We start from the raw sequence: 20794 nt of genomic DNA, 5'->3' as shown, positions 1-20794 counted from the left end.
ATGGCATTTTCTGCACGCTCATTACTTCTATAACAGCGAGCCACCTCGTATCCTTTTGTTTTCTTTCATGGTACTAATTTCTTTCTGCGCCTTACGGCTGCTACGACGCTAAGTCTGTCAGCACCTTCGAATTTGAACTTAGGCTCAGATCAGGGACGAACCATGTATAAATCAGGAAGATATAATTAACACTGTAGCAAAGTAAATCTCATATCAATCGGAAATACGATTTGACATATTCCATCTGAACACATATTGTGCACAGCGAATGCAATAGCGAGTCAGCGTGCAAAACGCCGCCACACTACGCTATCATAACATCTAAGCGATTTTTGCGTAGCACCGAGCACAGAAAAGAGAAAACAGTTATTCATTCACATAAACGAAGCAAATTTATTTAAAGACCGGACACTCCATGCGTCCAATCTAGCTAGGGTTATCAATAGACTCAACCATGTCATTTGTCGAAACAGATAAAAGACGTTGGCAAAAATGATTAAACTGAATGAGTGAATCGAACGCATGTATTTTACCAACCGACGGTCGCGCGCCTTCAATACCATTTACAATTGTCATTGCGTACCTTGGACATACTTTGGGGAGCAATACATATTTACATCGCCGCTCGAGGTCTTCATTGAACGTGTAGTGCTGACCAAAATAAAATGATAACCTGACTCTCAATCGCTCGCCGCAAAGGACGATTTGGAAGAGGCGGTACTGTAGGTCACTTGAGATAAAAAAAAAAAAAAAAAACTAAACAAGCTATAGAAACGAGCGTCGTAAAAAAGGGGACCGACATTTTTATTCCTACCTCCGAAATGGCTCTGCCTTTGAACAGAAACGAGCGCCACCCACTGCATCACACAGCGCAGAGGCCGGACTCGGCCACCGCGCGTATTACCACTGACGTCCGATGCAATGCACACTGAGCTGACTGACCACAGAGATACCAAGAGCGCGCGAGGGAGGGAGAAACTTCCTCCGCCGGGAGAACACGGCACATTTCGGGGATCTATTTCAAGCAGGGGATAACGCGGGCCTTTTCACACTTTGATACTGGCGCCACCTAGAAGTTGCGCGTTCAACCACGTTACGAGCCGCGCGCTACCTGGTGGCTGAAACGGACGAATAAATAGAGGTACCGCGCCCTCTTAAGTGAAATATTTATTACAAAGCACAATCCGCGTATTGTTTTCTTCTATTAAGTATTTGCTCACTGATTCTTGACATATAGCTTCAAAGAGATTTCCCCGAAGGATTAAATAAGTGAGAAATTAAGACGGAAAAAGGTTTTAGCCTCATGATGTATCTTCTTTTTTATCAAATCAAACTTAAGTGTATGAAACTAATTTTATACTTATTTTTCCCTCTATGAGCAGAAAGCGGTCACTCTCATCATTTAAACTACAATATAAGAAATGACTCCCTAATAAGATTATTTATTTTTCTCCGATGAAAAAGATTTGAAGTATCACAGAGTCTTCGCCGCAGGCGTATGCGGTGTCAGGCTCAAAGGAATGATGTATGTCCTGACTGCAGAAGATCTTCCTCCGTACGCCTGATAATCGTGCTCTGTGACGCGAAGGTGAGCCTCGTGTCCCTGGACTGCAGTAAACGTTCCTTTAGCAGTGTATAGGAGCGTCTCCATTCCTGTAAACTTAATACGGGGATCTTTGAGATACGGGAGGTTGTAATACCACACGAAAGAACCTCCGAGTTTCTCCGTGAACTTGATAGCGAAATGTCCGGTTACGGTCACTGTCGATGTCCAAGGAACTTCCTGTGTAAAAGAAAAAGAATACCAACACAAAAACTTAATTCACTAATCGCAAGAAATAATTTATTGACTCATAAACGGTCAACAATTTGAAAGCATTGCCAGATCAACGTATTTTCCTATTTATTCCACAAAATAAAAAAAAAAAAAAACGATGGTTGCATTGTGCAATAACGCAGGCAGCAGTTCGTCTGCTTCCTGCGCAGGAGTTGCGGCGACATCAGAAAGACGCCGAGCTCGGATTGGCTCTGATTGAAGGATAGAGGGTAGCCTTCGAAGCAAGCTGCCTCGACGTCTACCCACTATTCTTCAGTCAGAACCAATCAAAGATCGGCGTTTTGACGTTATCACAACCCCTGCAAAAGAAGCAGACGAACTTGCGTTCCGCGTAAGTAAGGCGATAAAGCCTCGAGTCATAGAAAAATGTACAATTGACGTCCAATGACATTCACTATTGGGCCAATCAATCGTATAATCATTTAGCCATTCACTCACAGTGAATTAGTCGTTGCAAACAAATGCAACGAGCTCCATGACCATGCACTTTAGAACTGCTCGATTGGCTCCAGTCGGGTTCTAGCATTGGCTCCGGTCAGGCTTAATGTGTGTGAAACGGAGTATGAACGAACAGCACGAAGCGCACAAGGTACAGGTGTTTGTAATTTATTTACATGTTCTATGATCGGCTAAATTAATGAAGCGCAGTGAATGCGTCGTGACCTTGCAGTTATAGTCGGTATGTTCGGCCACAGCATCTCAGTGTTCTATTACCTAACACAAACAAAATACAATCACCCTCGTCCTAATGACCTCCAGTTCACTTAGGCTCACTGATGCACCTTGCCTAGGCCAACACACCATAACTTCGATGTAAACTGCATTGCTCGAGCGAATCGCGATGCCTGTGATGGCCATTTCAACGACAAAATTCATCCAGGTGTTACGTACCTGCACGGCATCTGTGATGATCCAGTCAATCTTGACGGACTTCATCGGAGGCACTTTGACGACCTGATTTACGGAGAATGTCTCGGTGTCAGAGACTTCTTCACGAGATCCCTTTTTCAAGTCTAAGCTTATTTGGTGCTTGGTTTCAATGTTCACAATAAACGAATGGGCACTGGCTGTCACGGAGCCGGAATAACCGAAACCATTTTCAACGTGCCAGGTGGCTGTCTTCTTGTGCTCGGTCTTTCTTTCAACGGTGGTCGTCTGGTACGAAGAGGCCTGCCCATTGTGGACCCACTGACTATATACCACGGTTGGTCGCTTTGCTGAGCTCTTCGTTGCGCCGTACAGCACAGGTCCGGCGGTCGCAGTCACCCTGTTGATGGAAACGAGCTTGTTAATTTGTTTGTTTTACTGGCAACATGTATCGCGACAAGAGGCATGGGTTCAAGGTGTTTGGAAAGAAGGATGCCTACTGCTTTGCAATTATCACGAGGGCGGTTTGATTTGAAATTGAACAACCTTTTCGGGGTGGATATTTCCATTTTTGCCTCTTCTATATATATATATATATATATATATATATATATATATATATATATATATAATGGGAATGGTGGCGGGAGGCCGAAGGCGTGGGCGTGGCCTGCTTCCTGACGAAGGCCGGACTCCGGCCGGAACGTCGAAGATTAAATCGTCCGTTGTTGCTGTTTTCACTAAGGTTTTTTCTTCTCAGTTATATATATATATATATATATATATTTATCTGGGTGATTTCATCTCAAATCGTGCAGGCAAAAAGGGTCGAATTTTTAATTTCGCTGAAGAAAATTTTCTGGCGTCATTTCTAAAAACGCAGTAGCCACAAACCTTAAGTTCGTCGGATCTTTTGTTCTCGACTTCCGAATTTTAAAAGAGGCCGCGGCAGAACGCAATGTTTTTCACATCCGGCGTGGGTCGGATGTTTCGCTCGATCTCCCGCCGTGGATTTTTAGTCGACATTATATTAACTTTTTTTCAAGCACTCTGTAAGTACAGTTAAAAGCCTCTAATGCCATAAAGTAATTTTAGGCGCTTCGCTTTTTTTCTGCAAACATATCAAACAATTGTTGATGAACTTTGACAATTAATTACTTTCGATCTACTTGGGTTACGTCGATACTTTTTATGTCTATGGAGAGCGCAAATCACATTTTTTATACATATTATAAAATCACTCAGCCGTATAAAAGTTTCTTTCCGGTACGTTTACGTTAATATTATACTAAAACCAAAAAGGACCAATTTCGAAATCGATTTTGTCAAAAAATCAATTTTTCATTTTTTTTTTTTATTTTGTGTTAAAATATAGATATGATAGTTGTCTACTCGAAAATCAAGTCAAGAAAGTGTTATCTTGTTTGAATGTTTTATATTGAGCATCAATATCGTACAAAAACGTGTTTTTACGGCTCGAAATGGCCGCGCGAATTGCGCGTCGTCACAAACATGGCAATATTTTTGCCTTTTTTCAACGTTCCCACATAAAAATTAGATACAGTAGTTCCGCCCTGTTCTATTTATTTATCATTTAAATTTTAAATAGGTGCCAACCTACATCGGAAAAGTTGAAAAGAGCCCAGCAGGCGTCGAAAATTTTTAATGTTTAGAGATCGGCAGACGTGGTATTGATTCGGGGCCTTCATTGGCCTATATGAACGTCCCGCCCTTTCGGAACCAGCCGATGACCACGGCCTTTCGCGCTCGTTGGGTTAGATAGAAGGGCCCGTGACAGTAAAGCGAGCAGCGCACCCTGTGTCACGAGGAGTGAAATGGTACGAATGTGTCGTTGACGCGGCGAACAGTGACGGCCACTCAGGAGGAGTCAGTCAGTCAGAGTATTGCACAAGGGAAAGCAAAAGAACTGTTGCCTGTGAGGTTGATGGCACCATGTCCTTACAATATCGACGGTCAACAACCGTTCTGCCGGCCAAAACAACGCCGCGTGCGCGCTAAACCGGCGGCGCGGGACAAAAATCCCGCAGACGCACATACAAAGATGGACCGGTTTTGTTAGGGATGTGGGGAAATTTTGAAACCAGCCATTCGTGCAACCGTGAAACGATACCGCGTATTTGCTCAAGCTTCGAGCTCCCTATCCTTGAAACGGCCGTGCTCTATCTCTCTCCGCGGAGATCCGATAGCACCGAAAGGTTATCTTTTTTGGAAGCAGCAAAACCCGGAGACTACCATTAAAACGAGCGTGTTGGCAAATATGCTTGTGTTTATTCTCCCCGGAGACTAGTTGGGTCGAAGTCAGCCTCCTTTTCAGCTATAACCGTTTGTGAAGAGTGGTCTTCTCCCGAGATGAAAAGTTAGCGCCAGCTGAGGTGTTCATTTAAAAAAGGGAAGGGGAAAGAGAAAGTTTGAGTAACCGCAATAACTACCTTGAAAGTTCTCTCCCGATTCGAATCTCGAGGCAAGTTTCGTCTCGGTTACCTTCTCGCGCATCGCTGGTCGAATCTATTCTTCACTTTGCGTAAGAGTGGCTTCACAGCCCCTGTTCCGCACAGCAGTCGTGGCTGTGCGGAACAGAGTGAAGAATAGAATCGAGCATCATCTGGACGCCTTCATCCTACCAGGCTTCAGTGTCGTTTGACTGGACTCGGCGTAGGTCAGTTAAGACCTTTTTTTTGTGTATTTCTTGTGTGTTTCTTCGCCCCGCTGAACTTTGTTTCTCAGGTGCAGTTCTGCTAAACTTCCTTTTTTGTGTTTTCTTACTAATATTTTGTTAGCATTGTTTAGTTGTTGGGTTTATTTCGTCATGGCGTAGCGGCCTGATGGTGCTGTAGAGAGCGTGTTCGAGCGCATTTGGTGTCCCGTTTAGGGAACGTCCGGAGGAGTTGGTTTTTGTTCTCGCTGTGTGGGCCTGAGTTTTTCCGTGTTGATTAATTTTTGTTCTTGTTTTTCCTTTACGTGTCGTCGATTTCTTTGTCTGACTCTCCACCAGGCGTGGACCTATCGCCTTGCCGCCGCTCGAACTTAAATCTTTTATTTTTTTAACACAATTTTCTTTAAGATCGGGGTTTGGTAATTTTATTCTTATTTATTTATTTTTATTCCCTACCCCTCTCCGTGACAATCTCGCCATCTGTTTGGGACTGTTTGTGTCATCACTTTTGTGTATTACGGACGTGAAAGGCCATTTCCTGGTGATCTGCGCAATGTCCGGTGCACATTTCGGAAAGAATTGTATGTAATATATCATTGATGTGGTGACTTTCTGTGGCTTAGCAGTATGAAAGTTAATAGCTAGTCATGCTAGTTTACAATGAAAGTTTTATAAATCGAAACAGTACAACGTCTGTGCCTCTTCGATATTGAAGGCCTACTAAGAATGCTGATTTGATTAGATATGTTTCTCGTGGTTTCTCGCTCTTATCAAAACATAAATAATTATTCAACACCAAAAAATGCGCTTATAATTCATTAGAAAACGCAAATAAAAATTCAAGGAAACTTTTCACAAATCCTAGGAGCGCACGGGTCCCTATGTCTAAGGTCTGGCAAAACAAAGACGTCTTTTTCCGATATTGGGGCTTAAATATAGAACATACAAAAAAAAAAAAAAAAAACTTTCTCGACTTGCTTTTTGAACAGACAACTATTGTATCTACATTTTAACAAAAAATAAAAAAAAAAATATTAAAAAAAATATATATATATTTTTTTTAGAAAATTGATTTCAAAATTGGTACATTTTGGTTTTCGCATAATATTAACGCAAACGTCCCGTAAAGGATATTTTATACAGCCGAGGCATTTTATAATAAATATAAATAGCGTGTTTTGGGCTCTCTGTGGACATAAAACATATCGGTGTAACCCAAGTAGATCGCCAGTATTTAATTGTCAAATTTCGTCAACAATCAACCGAGGGGGCGGCTTTGACGTTTTTTCAGAAAAAAAAACAAAACGCGTAAAATTATTTCACGGTAAAGAGCCTTTTACTTGTGCCCACAGAGTGTTCACAAAAAGGTAATATAATGTGGACTGAAAATCCACGACGGGAGATCGAGCGAAACATCCGACCCACGCTGGATGTGAAAAACACTGCTTACCGCCGCGGCCTCTTTTAAAACTCGGAAGTCGAAAACAAAAAATCCGAGGAACTTGCGGTCTGCTGCTACTGCGTTTTTAGAGACGCGGCCATAACATTTTTTTTTCAGCGAAATTAAAAATGCGGCCGTTTTTGCTTGCTTGAGATGAAATCACCCATATATATATATATATATATATATATATATATATATATATATATATATATATATATATAGCCGCATTTTTAATTTCGCTGAAAAAAAAATCTTATGGCCGCGTCTCTAAAAACGCAGTCGCCACAGACCGCAAGTTCGTCAGATTTTTCGTTCTCGACTTACGAATTTTAAAAGAGGCCGCGGCGGAAAGCAGTTGTTTTCATATCCTTCGTGGGTCGGATGCCTCGCTCGATCTCCCGCCGTGGATTTTCGGTCCACATTATAATAATTTTTTCAAGCACTCTGAGAGTACAGTTAAAAGGCTCCAATGGCATGGAAAAATTTTAGGCCTTTTGCTTCTTTTCTGTAAAAACGTCAAAACCACCTTTCGGTTAAGTGTTGATGAACTTTGACAATTAAATACTGGCGACCTACTTGGGTTACGTCGATATTTTTTATGTCTATGGAGAGCCCCCAAAAAACGCTTTTTATATATAATATAAAATCACTCAGTTGTGTAAAATTTCCTTTGCGGTACGTTTACGTTAATGTTATGCTAAAACCAAAAAGTACCGATTTTAAGATAAATTTTCTCAAAAAGCCAAATTTTTATATTTTTTATATTTTGTTACAATGTAGATAAACAATGTAGAAAAACACTGCTTTCCGCCGCGGCCTCTTTTAAAATGTGTAAGTCAAGAACAAAAATTCCGACAAACTTGCGGTTTATGGCCACTGCGTTTTTAGAGACGGCGCCATAACATATATATATATATTTTTTCAGGGAAATTAAAAGTTATACCCTTTTTATCTGCACAATTTGAGATAAAAAGGGGGGGGGGGGGGGCTTACCAGGATGAAAAGAACACGTCTTCATTGAAACAGCACACTTGCTCTTCAGACATCCGATTCGACTGTGCAATTGTTCGTACAAAAAAAGAGTTAGCAAACATGCATGTCCCAGCGCGGTACTCTCTAATTTTAAGACTATGATCATTACGACTAGAAACATAATAGGGTTCTTTTAAGTAAGTCTCGCTATTTATTTCTGTTTTTTTTAACTATTGAGTATAAAAATTTTAGTCGCAGTTGTTCCCGACGTACGGAAAGTGGTTCCCAGTTTAACATTTTTTTTTTATTTCTGTACAGCTTTCTTTGCTCCCGTATCGTCCAAGAACAAACCTAGCCGCCCTGTTTTCTATTTTATCCAGCTTATCAATCAACGGTTTTTGCCCTGGGTCCCAGACAGCACATGCACACTCTAAAATGGGTCTAACACGTGTTAAATAAGCAGTTGTCTTTAAGTTAGGTTGTGAGCATTTTAAGTTACGTTGGATAAAATTCATTGCCCGCCAGCTTTTAAGGCTACTTCTTCTATGTGGGCATTCCATGAACAGTCAGATGATGACAACATGACACCTAAGTATTTGTACGTAACTTGCTTGGTTGTAGGGATATTATTATTTGAGCCAGCTATATTGAAAATATGCAAATCTTTACTTCTCGGGTTTCAGTTTTTTTTTATATTCTTCCTAATTATGTTAAATTTCTATGAGATTAATAAAATGATCTCTTTATTACTTGTATTTTCTGTAGAACACCTTAGACACAGACAGATGCACCCGAAAGGGAAAAAGCGCAGTTTCGCAAGTTGGCTTTCAACCAGGGTGAAAATCCTCCTCGCCACAATTCCCATTTTCCCCTCTTCAACTGCTATCTTGACGGAGGGCGCTTACATCGAGCCTATATTGGATGGTGAAAAGCTGTTATCTGGGGTATCATGTTGTGAAGTACAGGTCCCCTCAAAGTAAAAGGGAGGGCCGAAGCGGCAACCGAACTGCATCGCCGCGCTCTCTAGCAGCGCCGGCTCGAACTGATAGGTGCCGGTTTGCGCATGCGCGCTTGCCGTTCGCGGTGTCCTCCGTCTTTCTTGTTTGATTCTCGCATTATCGGCGTCTCGAGCTGCCAAATGCTGCTTCAATAAACAGCGCCAGGTGTTCGGCTCGCACGGAGAGATAACGCTGAGGAAAGTGGGAGAGAGGGGCGAGTGCTGGCGCTGAGTACCGCCCCTTGTGCCATCAGGTGGCGTTTTTAGGAAGAACATTGCGCCGCGCGAGCCACCGAAAACGTGTGGGTTGGAAGAAGAAAACAGAGGCCCCCGTGGAAGGCACGTTTGCATGTGCAGATACACCTTATCAGTTCCAGGCGCTGATAGATAGCGCGGCGATGCAGTTCGGTCGCCGCTCCGGCCCTCCGTTTTACTTTGAAGGGAGCTGAACATCTTTGTGTTCTTCGGCGCACTTTCTGAGTAAACCTTAAAATTGCATCATTGTCCCATTTCCGCTAACTGGGTTACGTGGTGCAAGTACACTTTAATATTTCGGAGGAAATTTACCGGCTGATCGAAATTTATGTTTTGTTTTGTCACCGACCATTTTTCGATGTTTCTTTTTTATATTTTACAATACAAAGTAGAGATGTTTTAGTGATACATTTTTATAGCATTGTACTTCGGTATTAAAAAAAAAAGCCTCTGACCACTGCCAAAAATGTCTCAATTCAGACTATTCTACAATTTACGTACAGCACACAGAAAATGTCTGCATCGGTAGTGTCGCTACGCTGAGCCTCGACGAAATGCGGTAGCATTTGTCCCTCATTTTGTGTGCGTTTAGAGGCATCAGATACATTAAGCCACACACGTGGCCGACCCAAGATCCGTTTAACGTGCCGTCATTTTACGGTGGAAACGGGCGTGCAACACCGTGCACACATCACCGCCATTGACTGAAAATAAAATCGAGCGAACAAAGAGAGCGAAAGAGCGCGGTGGGCATACGCAAGAGGGAAAGAGGGCGCAACGGGCGAACGAATAGAACCAAAGAACACGACGGGAATCTCGGCGCGAAGAACCTCATCCCGACCAGTCCAATCCAGTCCGGACGAGTCGAGTCCACGAACATCCAAGCAAAAGAGGGTCGCACGTAGCAGTGAACCAAACCATTTTAATGGATACGCATCTGAAAGGCTTGGTTCCACAGTAAGCGTTCTACTTCGTGTAATTCAAACGGTTTTATTGAGGTTAAAAAGTCGACTCAAGTTTGTCAGAAAAAAGGATCTAATTATTTTTCGATGCGCTATAAACAAAGTCATTTATTTTTAACTTTATTCAGCTTTTTGGTAGACACGAAGGGTCATATTCCACTCATAACCTGATAAACGGTCGACACAACTAAGTCATGATTTTATCTAATTTAATACGAAGCATTTTATTAATTGGGTTTGGGTCTTTGGTATATGTGGCCTTTGGGCACAGTGGAAACAACAAAGTCATGCAAAGCATGATGCATTCTGACATGCACTACGGCACTAAAAAAATCAATAGTTTGATCCCGCAGAAAAAAGTAAATCAAGAAACAACCTGGCGTGGAAACAAATAAACAAGACCAAGCAAATTGGCTACGCAAGCATTCGGCAATATCTTTTAATGACTTACGGTGGGTGCTCGTGACTGTATCCCTTGACCTCGTCATGATTCCGATAAAGGTCCCACCAGGCTACTTCCCTTTGGACATCCTTGGCATGGCGCTTCACGAAACTCTCGACCGCTTTGTCGAGATCAAAGCCATCTGGCTCCCCTGCTTTTAAAGAAAGTAAAAATTACACATGGTTTAGTGATTCAATGATTAGAGAGTCTAAATTAATATACACTCTTTTCAAGCCAAGTTTCCATTAAATATTCTGCTTCCCGGCATTATTTGGTACATAATTATACAGGCACCGTCCAAAGATGAATAAGGGGTCGGTATGAATTTTTCGCTTCGTACTTCGTCATGCAAAATATATTTTAACAATTTGAATAAATTCGTGATGACATATTAAAGTTGTGGTTCAGACATTTTGAAATATGTTCATTGAAACATAAGCCTAAATCAGACATGTGCGTCTAAATGTGACGAGCTGCATTACCACACCTTGCTTTTTGCAACCATACGTTGCGCGGACTTCAAACGCGGTGACATTAGCGTGCAGAAAAGCACTTTACCGCTTCCAGCCTTCCACAAGACCTGAAATTTTGAACTATTTTCGCAGTCCAGTCTACGCATTATTTATGTGAATTGGTAGCCTACAACATTGACACAATCGTTTTAAGATAAGGGTAGAGGAAGAATCCGTTCAAAATTAGGAAGCATACGCAAAACTGGCAAGGGTTGTAAGCAGTCTTAAGAAGTCGTAACGTGCTCAGTCATACTCAACCGGAAGTGCGTGACGTATGTTTTGTCGACCATTCAGGACTCACTAATTGAAGCGCATATCAAGGAACAGCTCTGTCATCCACATCTATTATGCACTTTTATTGCTCTATTGAATTTAGCGCACCTTTAAGGCCGTGGTGTTTCGCTTCTTTTTTTTTCTGTTAGCAAAATAAAACGGTAGTTTATCCAGAAACAAAGCCTCTTCTATTTAAAATATTCTCACTGTTTGCGAATTTAAAAATATGTAATAGGATATAACGAATATATATATACTTAACCACTCCAAGGTAAGAAATCAGTAAAAATATTAAATGTACGACTGCAGTACAAGGCAGCCAGGTACCTGAAACTTAACCTACTAAATGTAAGGTAATAAGAATTTTTTTCAAACAATGTGGTTTAGTTGGCATATGAAACTTCAGTTCTGTGACCTGCAGGAAGCAATAAAATATATTTAATATAAAGTGCTTAACATCTGTTTGATCTTCACTTTCTGTTAACCCTTTCGTGCCAATCTCTGCCTTCATGAAAATACAGATACATATATCAGGTTTGATTCAAGAATATAAGAAAAAACAATTTTCAAGAACAATATAAATTAATTTTACTGGTTGTACCATTGTGGAATGTTGTGCATGGGCAACGTTTGGCTTTTATATTTTTTATTTATTATACAAAGTTTTTGAAGAAGTTTTTGCTGGGAACTAGGCAAGCATGCATGCTGCATTTTCTGCGCTACGTATTCCCGTCAGACAAAAAGAAATTAGCTCTGAAACCCTTTTAGTGAGTCTTCGATTTTGTTATGAAAAAAAAACAGCTGAACTAAGGAAAAGGTAGAGATAGAAAGAAAGACACCCGATCGCTGGTCGGGTGTCTTTCTATCTCTACCTTTTCCTTAGTTCAGCTGGTTTTTTTCATAATGAGTAACCAACTAGCTCAGATTACACCATTCGATTTTGTTTCGCACCCTTTATCCAGGCGGTAAAAAGCCAAGAAAGCGTCGACGTTTTTTTTATAAACTCCTACCTAACCAAGTGCCACGACAGGCGGCGGCTCAAAAAGGATTTAAACAAACATGTTAAGCAGAGAAATAAAAACAAAATTACGCAATGATGTGTAAGCACGCCAGCAGCCTGTTATTCGCAAATGTTTTCCCAATTTATTCCGAGAGTACAAATAGTGATTGTTGTTATTATGCACACTGGATATCATAATAAAACAACATGGCTAAGTCTCGAGCAAAATCTTTTGAAGAAGCAGTGACGCGAATTACCATTGTTGCTTCAGGGTAACAGCAGTTCATATTCCACGTGGGAGTTAGCCACACGTGAAATATCACTATTTATGGTAATGCGCCATTGTCCTTATAACTCGGTATCAGTTTCAGATCAATTTTTATAAACGAGCTATGCAGGACGTGATATTTATAATCGTGTCCACACTGGTGGCGCCTTTAAATACATATGACTGTCAACCCAAACAAAACGTTCTCTAGGTTGGGAAGACCGACGCACGTCCCAATGTACGTTTCTTTGTGTGAAACACCATAAAGTTGCTTGAGAGCTACAACGGGCATTTCTGTCTGAAAACGACATTTTGATAGTGAAAGAAATAAACAGTTTGCAATGTTGCTCCTCGGTAAACTGGACATGAAAGGGTTGATTGTCGTTCTATCTTGAGCTCAAAGGAAGGATGTAAAAGAGTTCGGGTTACTCACCGGCGTACTGACGGACCTGAAATCAAAAGATATAAATACATTTTGGTGACCGCAATGTCTCTAGTTAGAATCACCACAGTAAGTTTCTTGATATGGAGCTTGAATAAAAAAGTGCTCCTATGAATCCTTTTTGCACCTCTTCAACGTAAGAACTTCGAATAACATTTATTTCAACGCGATTTTGGCCACTAGAGAATTGGCTCGCAATTCATGTCCGCGCGTTTTAGTCGGCTGGGTGCGGTTTGTCGATTTTTAGCTACATTCACTAAGAAGGGCCTTTTAGTTTTTGTTTGGCAGGAGTATACGAGAGACGACGCAAAAGTGATTGGTTTTAGTATATTAACGTCGCGCAATTCGTAGTCCCAGCTTCCACCACTAGGAGTGGTTAGTTGCACACATTTCGAGACACTTTGCCGACAGGCGTCGTCTGCTGATGAGGGTAATGACACGTTGTGATTTTTTTTCCAGACGCTTCAAAATTATCACTCGTGTTTTTGCAATGTTTGATTTGAAAGAACAGCGTGTGGACGTAAAATACTGTTTTGCTTTAGTGAAAATGGCTCCGCAAACTTTTGATATGCTTCAGACAGCTTACAAAAAAAAATGCTATGAAGAAATTTCAGGTCTGTGAGTGGTTTTCTCGATTCAAATTCAGTTGAACTATTGATCGACGGCCAACCTAGTTCAGGGCGAGTCTCAACTGCCTCAAAAGGTGAAAACAGAAGAAACTTCGGAAATTGTTCACTCCGAGTTTGTTCCTCCTTGTAAAACTGTTAATCAGGTGTTTTACTTGGGAGCTTTGCGACGCTCGCGCAACTCAATGAAGCATAAAGGCCCCAATATCAAGGAAAAGTTTGAGTGCTGGTTTTATCACGACAATACCCAGCACACGCTACCCTGACAGTGCAAAAATTTTTGAACAAAAATGGCATGAAGTGCACCTCCCCCCCCCCCCCCCCCCCACCCTTGTTCACTGGACCTCGACGCGGTTGACTTTTTTCTCTTCACCCGTTTAATGAAAAGTCTGGAAATGTAAAACGTTTTGTGAATCTCGAAGGTTTTCTAATCAGATATAGAAAAAGATAGAGAATGAGTTTGAAGTCCTTGGGTGGAAACAAATTACTACACACCTTTTTTATTTCCAAATTCACAAGTTTTTGACCAGCAGTCCTGTTCTATCGAGGCCGAGATGAGGACACCAGACTCATGTTGGAGCGAATCGAACAAAAACGTTTATTCGTTGCATACTCTCTTATATAGTCGCTGCTATCATGGCGATGACGTCATGTTGCTGACGTTAGGGTAGCGTGTTTATTAATACATGACACTCTTCCCTCCTTAGCAAAACAAAGGTTTGTAAATCAATCTTGGCTACTTGGCCTTCGCTCTGTAATCATCGGCTTGGTTGGTAGTTGTCGGGAGGTCGCCGGTTGCGGTTGCTTCGCCGCGGTGCCGGTGCTTCACCTTGAACCCTTGCGGCGGTGGACGTCGCTTTTCCGGCGTTGCCTGGAGCCGTCTGAAACCAACGAAGTCTGCAACGCCATTAGATGAGGTTGCTAGTGATGACTTCTTCTTGCCTTCGGCTTGGCTATCGGAGTACGGTGATCCCTGGTTAAGAAGTTGAGGTTCTTGTGCTGATGATAGGGCACGGTCGTGCACCTCTTCACCTGCACAACTGGCCTCTGTTGGCTGGCTGTGCTTCCAGGGGTTGCGTTGATCATCGGGTCGGCTGTCCGGGATCGCTGTAACGTGTTGACCTGATGTAAAAGGTGGTCTCGGTGCAATACACCATCGTTTCTGCAAGTGGTCAGAATGGGTGAATCGCACGTTGTCTTTTACTCTTACGAGGTACGTAGCGGGGCTGGCGACTTGTTCTATGATTTCCTCCTGCCATGATTCGGCTTCTCCTCGCGTTGTTTTGACGTAAACCTTTTCATTGACGCAGAAGAACTCCGCTGGTTCTCTTTGCTGATTGAGTTGGTCGGCGCTCCTTTGTTGACGGTATGCCATGTCACCTGCAAAGCATGACTTGAGCAGAGTCAACTTCATGCAAGGCAGTCGCTTTAGAAAGAGCTCCGCTGGAGTCTTTGCCGTCACTGAGTTTGGTGTGCACCTGTACGACAACAAGAAATCGTTAAGGCGCTCTTGGGTTGTGCGCTCCACCCCTGCCAAGTTGTCGCAAAGAACGCTTGAGCAGCGCTGTCTTCGTGGTTCGCCCCAGTCTTTCAGCGGCTCCGTTCGATGCAGCGTGGTAGGGAGGTGTCCTCGTATTCCTGATACCGCGGCGTTGCAGGAACTCTTGAAACTCGTCCGAGGTAAACTGTGGGCCGTTGTCAGTTACAAGTTCCTCCGGATAGCCGTAGGCTGCGAAGAGTGTGTCTAATTTCTGGGCTGTCTGTGCGCTTGTCGTTTTACTCGTGCAGAAAACATCGATCCACTTGGAGTAAGCGTCGACCAGCACGAGCAGCTTAACTCCGTCTTTGACTGCGTTGTCCGCGTGAACGCGTTGCCACACTCTGGTTGAATAGGGCTACGGCTGCAATGGACCGGGAGTTTTCGCTTGGAGGACGCTTTGGCAAATACGACAAAGACGTACCGTGTCTTCCACTTCCTAGTCGAGAAGAGGCCACCAAACGTAAGACCGGGCTAACATTTTCATCCGAGCCATACCTGGGTGGGCTTCGTGTAGTAGAGCAAGCGCGTAGGCTTGCAAGGTTTTGGGAATGACGACCCGATATCCCCAAGTCAAACATCCTCCTTCCACTGACAGCTCGTCCCTACGCACAAAGGAGGCTTCCCTTTCTTCGGGATACTTTCCTGGCCACCTCGAGAGCGTGTAGTCGATAGCTGCCATGAAGACCAAATCACGCTTTGTTTCCCTCGCTACTTGTTGGGCGGTGAACGGCATTGCGACGAAAACAGCTAGACATTCTGGATCAACATCCTTGTCTTTCGCCTATAGTGGCAGCCGTGATAACGCATCCACAACTTGCAAGCTGTGGCCGTTCCAGAACTTGAGCTTGTACTGATATGCGGACAGTGTTACAGCCCATCTTCGGATTCTTGCGGCTGCTAGCGTTGGAACTGGTTTATCCTGTCCTAGAATGTCAACCAGAGTGTGATGATCAGTGCACAGACTGAAGCTACGTCCATACAAATACGTGTGAAATCTTTTTAGGCCAAAAATAATAGCAAGCGCTTTCTTTTCTCCTTGCGCATTGTCACGTTCACTCCTTGTGAGAGTGCGTGAGGGAAACGCGATCCGCCCTTCATTTCCGTCCGGCATTTCATGAAAAATCACAGGTCCCAGACCGAATGCAGATGAATCACAGCTGAGACGAATGGGCTTGGTTCGCCAAAGAATGTGAGCATATCGTTGTTCATGATCATATCTTTCGTGACTTCGAAAGCCTTCGTGCACAGTTTTGACCAGCGCTACTTTTGCTATTTCTTCAACAGTGAGTCGAAGGGCTCGGCCGCCGTCGCAAAATTTCTTAAGATCTTGGCGTAGAAGGTCAAAAGTCTTAGATATAAGCTCTCAGTTCTGTAATGTTTGTTGGCTCGGGTACTTCTCGGATTGTCTTGATTTTTGTTTATGTCGGGTAGATGCCTTCGGCCGAAAGTTTATGACTCAAGTAAACAACCGAGTCGCGAAAGAATTCACATTTTTTTTTTCTTGGGCGTGATGTTATAGTCTCTTAGCCGTCACAAAATGTTTGTGACTGAGTTGTGGCAGTCTTGCTTGCTACTGCCCATGACGATAACATCAACTACGTAACATCCTACGTTAGAGATGCCTTCCTGAACCTTGTCCAGCAGTGCCTGGAAGATTGCGGGCGCACTGGCGATTCCAAACGGACTCCGATATTCAGAGTCCCAAATGGGTGTTAATCGTGAGCAGGGTCTTGGCTTCTTCATTGAGTGGCACCTGCTGGAAAGGGGGGACAAGACCAAGACGCAAGACACATTGCCACCAGCAAGCATGGAGTAGAGGTCTTCCGCCAGCGGTAGCGGGTAGCAGTTAGTCTTTGGTACTTGGTTTATGATTATTTTATAGTCTCCGTCGAGCCTTATTCCTCCGCCGCGCTTTGCAACGACTACAACATGGATTGTCCAGTCACTGCGGGTCACTCGTTTCACGATGACGTCGTTTTCTAACCGGCGTAGTTCTGCCGCAACGGCCTCTTTGGTTGCGAATGTTGTATGCCTCGCCTTGCAGTACACTGGTGTGCTGCTCGCTTTAAGGACGGCCCTTGTATCGTAGTTGGACATACCTCTAGGTATGCTACGGAAGACTTCTCAAAACTTCCCCTTTAGAGACTTGACTTTGTCTTCCTCTGTTACTGCACAGACGGCGTTTGAATCAAGTTTCAACTCGTCTAACCGGTTGCGACCTAGTAGTGCGGGTAGAGTTCTTTGGTTACCTTCTACCAGGAAAAGGGGAAGCGTCGCGCTGCGTCCACTATGCTCTACGTTGGCAGCGGTCTTTTCTTTTACCTTCAAGATTTCTCCAGTGTATATTCTACAGGAAACCTTCGTTGGTTGGCATGCGACTTCCGCGAAGTTCGGCTTGTAGACGCTTTCAGGAATCAGTGTAACTGCTGCGCCCGTGTCCAGCAGCATAGAGATCGGCTTCAATTCAATGTTTACGGAAACCTTGTACCCAAGTTTGTCGCTTGCTGCACAGAGCACGAAGTGATAAACTTGCGATGCTTCGGAGTCGTTGTCTGACGTATCGACAATTACATGGATTATCGGACGCCATTTCTATTCTTGGAACATTGCTTCCAAATGTCCTGTCTTTGCGCACGCCCGGCATTGGGTATTTCGATACATTCTACGTTCAGCTGGAAACCTTCAGAATCATGTCACACCAACCAGCTCCGCTCCAGGCAGTCACGGAGTATAAAAGGGTAGGAGAGGGCATGAGGTCAGCCGCGTAGCCTCCACAAGCCGTGCTCCCTTGACGCCTCGCCTCTTTCTCATTTTCCTCCTTACCCTCCTCACTTATGAGGTCAACGTGACCACAGCACGTGACCGTAGCTAGCCCTCGTGTAGCCTTCGATCTGATAAAACCTACCGGACGGAGCTCGCGCGAGCTTGCAGGGAATCCTTCTAGAATCAACCATCCATCTCACTAGTAACATGTCACGCGCACCAATTGCGAGAGGTCTACAGTCACGTTGGCCACAACATCGTTTAAACTTTTTTATGACCTGGCTTTACCAATATTGCAACGTTTCTTGCCCTAGTACTTATAACCTCCTTGAGCATCGGTCTAGCGCGTGTCCTTTCACACAGCGATAACAACCGCGTTTCGCCTTTGATGCGCCTTCATTCTTCAATCGTGACGCCTGAGTTTCCCGCTTGTTTTTCTTTTCTTCGTTCTTTGATCGTGAAGCGTGCGTTTTCCCGCATGTGCTGCCGCTGATAGGGTGAACTTCTGTCGGTTTCGCTTCTGCTGTACGCTGCTCGCTGGTTCGCCTCAATGCGAGTTCCTTTTCAAGAGCTATTTTACATGCGTCTTCAAAAGTAAGACCCTCCGTAGCAGACAATATTATCTGTGTCTCTTCGCCGCGCGAGCCTGCTACTAGGCAATTTCTCAAAGATTCATTCACAAATGCCTTGAATTCGCAGTTGCGTGCTAGGTGCTTCAATTCTGTCATAAAATCCTTCACGCTTTAACCTTCTTGGTGCATTCGCCTGTTGAATTTGCAGCGTTCGGCAATTACGGAATACTCCGGACTGAAGTGGTCTTCTAGCAACTCCTGCACTTGCTGGAAGGTTTTGTCAGTGGATCCTACCCCACCGTCCAGTTCTGTCGGTGGGTCCAAATCCTACACTCGGGAGGAGGGAGTTGAACCCACTGACCCACCCTCCAGTGGGTTTCAAATCACTAGGGCGTTCATGGGAATGAGGCAGCCCACTCCTTGGCATGTTACACATTAGCAGTACCCGCTTGTGCTGGAGTGAGTTGGTATGACCCTCTAGAGGATCTAATTTCAGAACGGCTTCAGCGACCTGAAGCCCTGGGTTACTTACGCGAGCCTCAGAATCATTTCATTTTCCGACCTATCCTTATCTAGGCTAGAAGGTACCTTATGTCGCTTAGCGAAAACCTCTTTCCTCCTGGCCCCCACCTGCTTCCCTATTACCGATTACTCCTTGGCGCCCCAATCCCCCCCCCCCCCCCCCCCCCCCCCTGTGGTGACTTTCCAGATATCCCTAACCTCCTCTTGGACTACCCGTCCACCCTCTCCTCCCGCTTCAATGCTCCCGCCTCCTTCCCCCATCATCAGCGCCCCGGGACACTGGCGGTAGAGCTCATTCCCCCGGCATCGCTATATTTCCCCTTTCAGCGGGCCCTGACCCCTCACATCCAGACAACACTCAAGAGCCCCGGGTAAAGAAAGCCATCATGCCCCCCTCTTAGCCCCGGAGTGGACGTCCCTTTCACAATAAAGTTGGAACCCAAACATGCCGCTAGAACTTCGTCATACGACGCCACTCGGAAAACTAACTCGGAAGGGGTGCCGCTAAGAGTGTTAGCGGAGGAAAATGGTAATACGGTCTGCCCGACCCCCCCCCCCCCAAAATGCATTCTGGTTACTTACGGGTCACCCCCGTATATGTTTTTTTTTTTTTTCTAACTGAACCGTTGTAACTGAAAACAAAAATAAGTGGTAATTTTTTACAAACTTTACATTAATTGTTTGGGGTAATGGGGTTGTAACACCAAAAACAAGGTAAAAAAACGGCTCATAATTTAAATCCTACATGTTTAAAATCAAAGCGTTTTTCGACTTTCAGGATACTGATTAAGTATCACCGGGAACAAGTTTATGTGCATAGCATTAAAGCCATATCCGTGCATTGTTATTTGTTAGTTTTTTAGAATTGGAAAATTGTCTAGCAGACAACTGGGAACGAACGGTAGTGTACTCAGAAGCAAGATATCGAACTGTTCATCACTTCGGTTTGGATGCGGTATTTTTGTGTTTTGTTCCGCTTCGGTTTGGTTAAGTCATGCATTTAAAATATTTGTGCAGGTACCAGCCTCTACTCTAAACATTGACCGGTTCATATTAATTTGTATATCAACCCAAAGTATTGCCCATGCCTTTTCTTCAGCTTTTGCTCAGCACCCACTACTTTGAGTAGTGGGACAAACAGTCGAGGTGTAATATTTTCATGAGAAAAAGTAAACGTCGTAGAATAATAGATGTATGATATTTTTCTCCCTATATGAGAACTTCGCTGGATCATCGCTCATTGCACTCACACTGTTACTACGGACGCCAGAGCTGGTCATGTTTCTGTAATGGAGTGTATAAGATTTTACTCCCTCTAAGATAATTGTTTTGGTAGGATACATTGGTATGTTTTGTTATCAAAATTAGAGTGTTGGTTGAATAAATATAAAATGTCCATCAAATGCGAAAAGAAGTCAAGTCACTTTATTACATTGGATTTCGTCCTGAAAACTACTATTTTAATTAAAATCATTCGGTTGCAACAGATCTCGTGTATCTGTTTGCAGCTGCTGCTTTCAGAAATAGCACTTGAATTACCTCAACATAACAAGAACCATTTCACTGCAGGGTAATGTAGAAATTCAAACAAACCCATTCACAATTACAGAGCAAAATGTTTCTTATATTCTGGAATATAAAATTTTATTTATAATTTATACTATCTATTTTTTTTCTTTCACTGCCCTCAATTTACCAGGCTCGATTAGCCTGCCATTGAGTCAAGCATAGAATATTTAAAAGTGACATTAAAAAAGTGAAAGCCGTTTACAACTCCCTTTAACGCCGAACTAGAGCGCAGCTCTTAACGAGGAGGGAAGGGCACT

The 20794-nt window shown here is 43.5% G+C and overlaps 1 protein-coding gene across 1 annotated transcript; it reads right to left on the bottom strand.

The window, feature by feature from the left end:
* Positions 1 to 1425: 1425 nt before the first annotated feature.
* Positions 1426 to 14946, bottom strand: LOC121833204. The gene is made up of 3 exons (XM_042286329.1): positions 14312 to 14946; positions 2729 to 3104; positions 1426 to 1783 (listed from the first exon to the last, which is right to left on the bottom strand). The coding sequence occupies exons 1-3, from the start codon at positions 14944 to 14946 to the stop codon at positions 1475 to 1477; spliced, it is 1320 nt and encodes a 439-aa protein (XP_042142263.1). The 3' UTR covers positions 1426 to 1474.
* Positions 14947 to 20794: the final 5848 nt, after the last annotated feature.

The sequence above is a fragment of the Ixodes scapularis genome, unplaced genomic scaffold, assembly GCF_016920785.2.
Source record: "Ixodes scapularis isolate PalLabHiFi unplaced genomic scaffold, ASM1692078v2 PGA_scaffold7__128_contigs__length_106722199, whole genome shotgun sequence".
NCBI lineage: Eukaryota > Metazoa > Arthropoda > Arachnida > Ixodida > Ixodidae > Ixodes > Ixodes scapularis.
This window is presented reverse-complemented; position numbering and strand designations above follow the sequence as displayed.

Excerpts from the sequence above, each read along its gene's own strand:
- LOC121833204 (XM_042286329.1), bottom strand. The coding sequence starts at position 14,946 with ATGGCATACCGTCAACAAAGGAGCGCCGACCAACTCAATCAGCAAAGA. Across the intron at positions 3,105-14,311 it reads GATTACAGAGCGAAGGCCAA|GGTGACTGCGACCGCCGGAC; the intron begins GTAGCCAAGATT and ends TTCCATCAACAG. Across the intron at positions 1,784-2,728 it reads TCATCACAGATGCCGTGCAG|GAAGTTCCTTGGACATCGAC; the intron begins GTACGTAACACC and ends TCTTTTACACAG.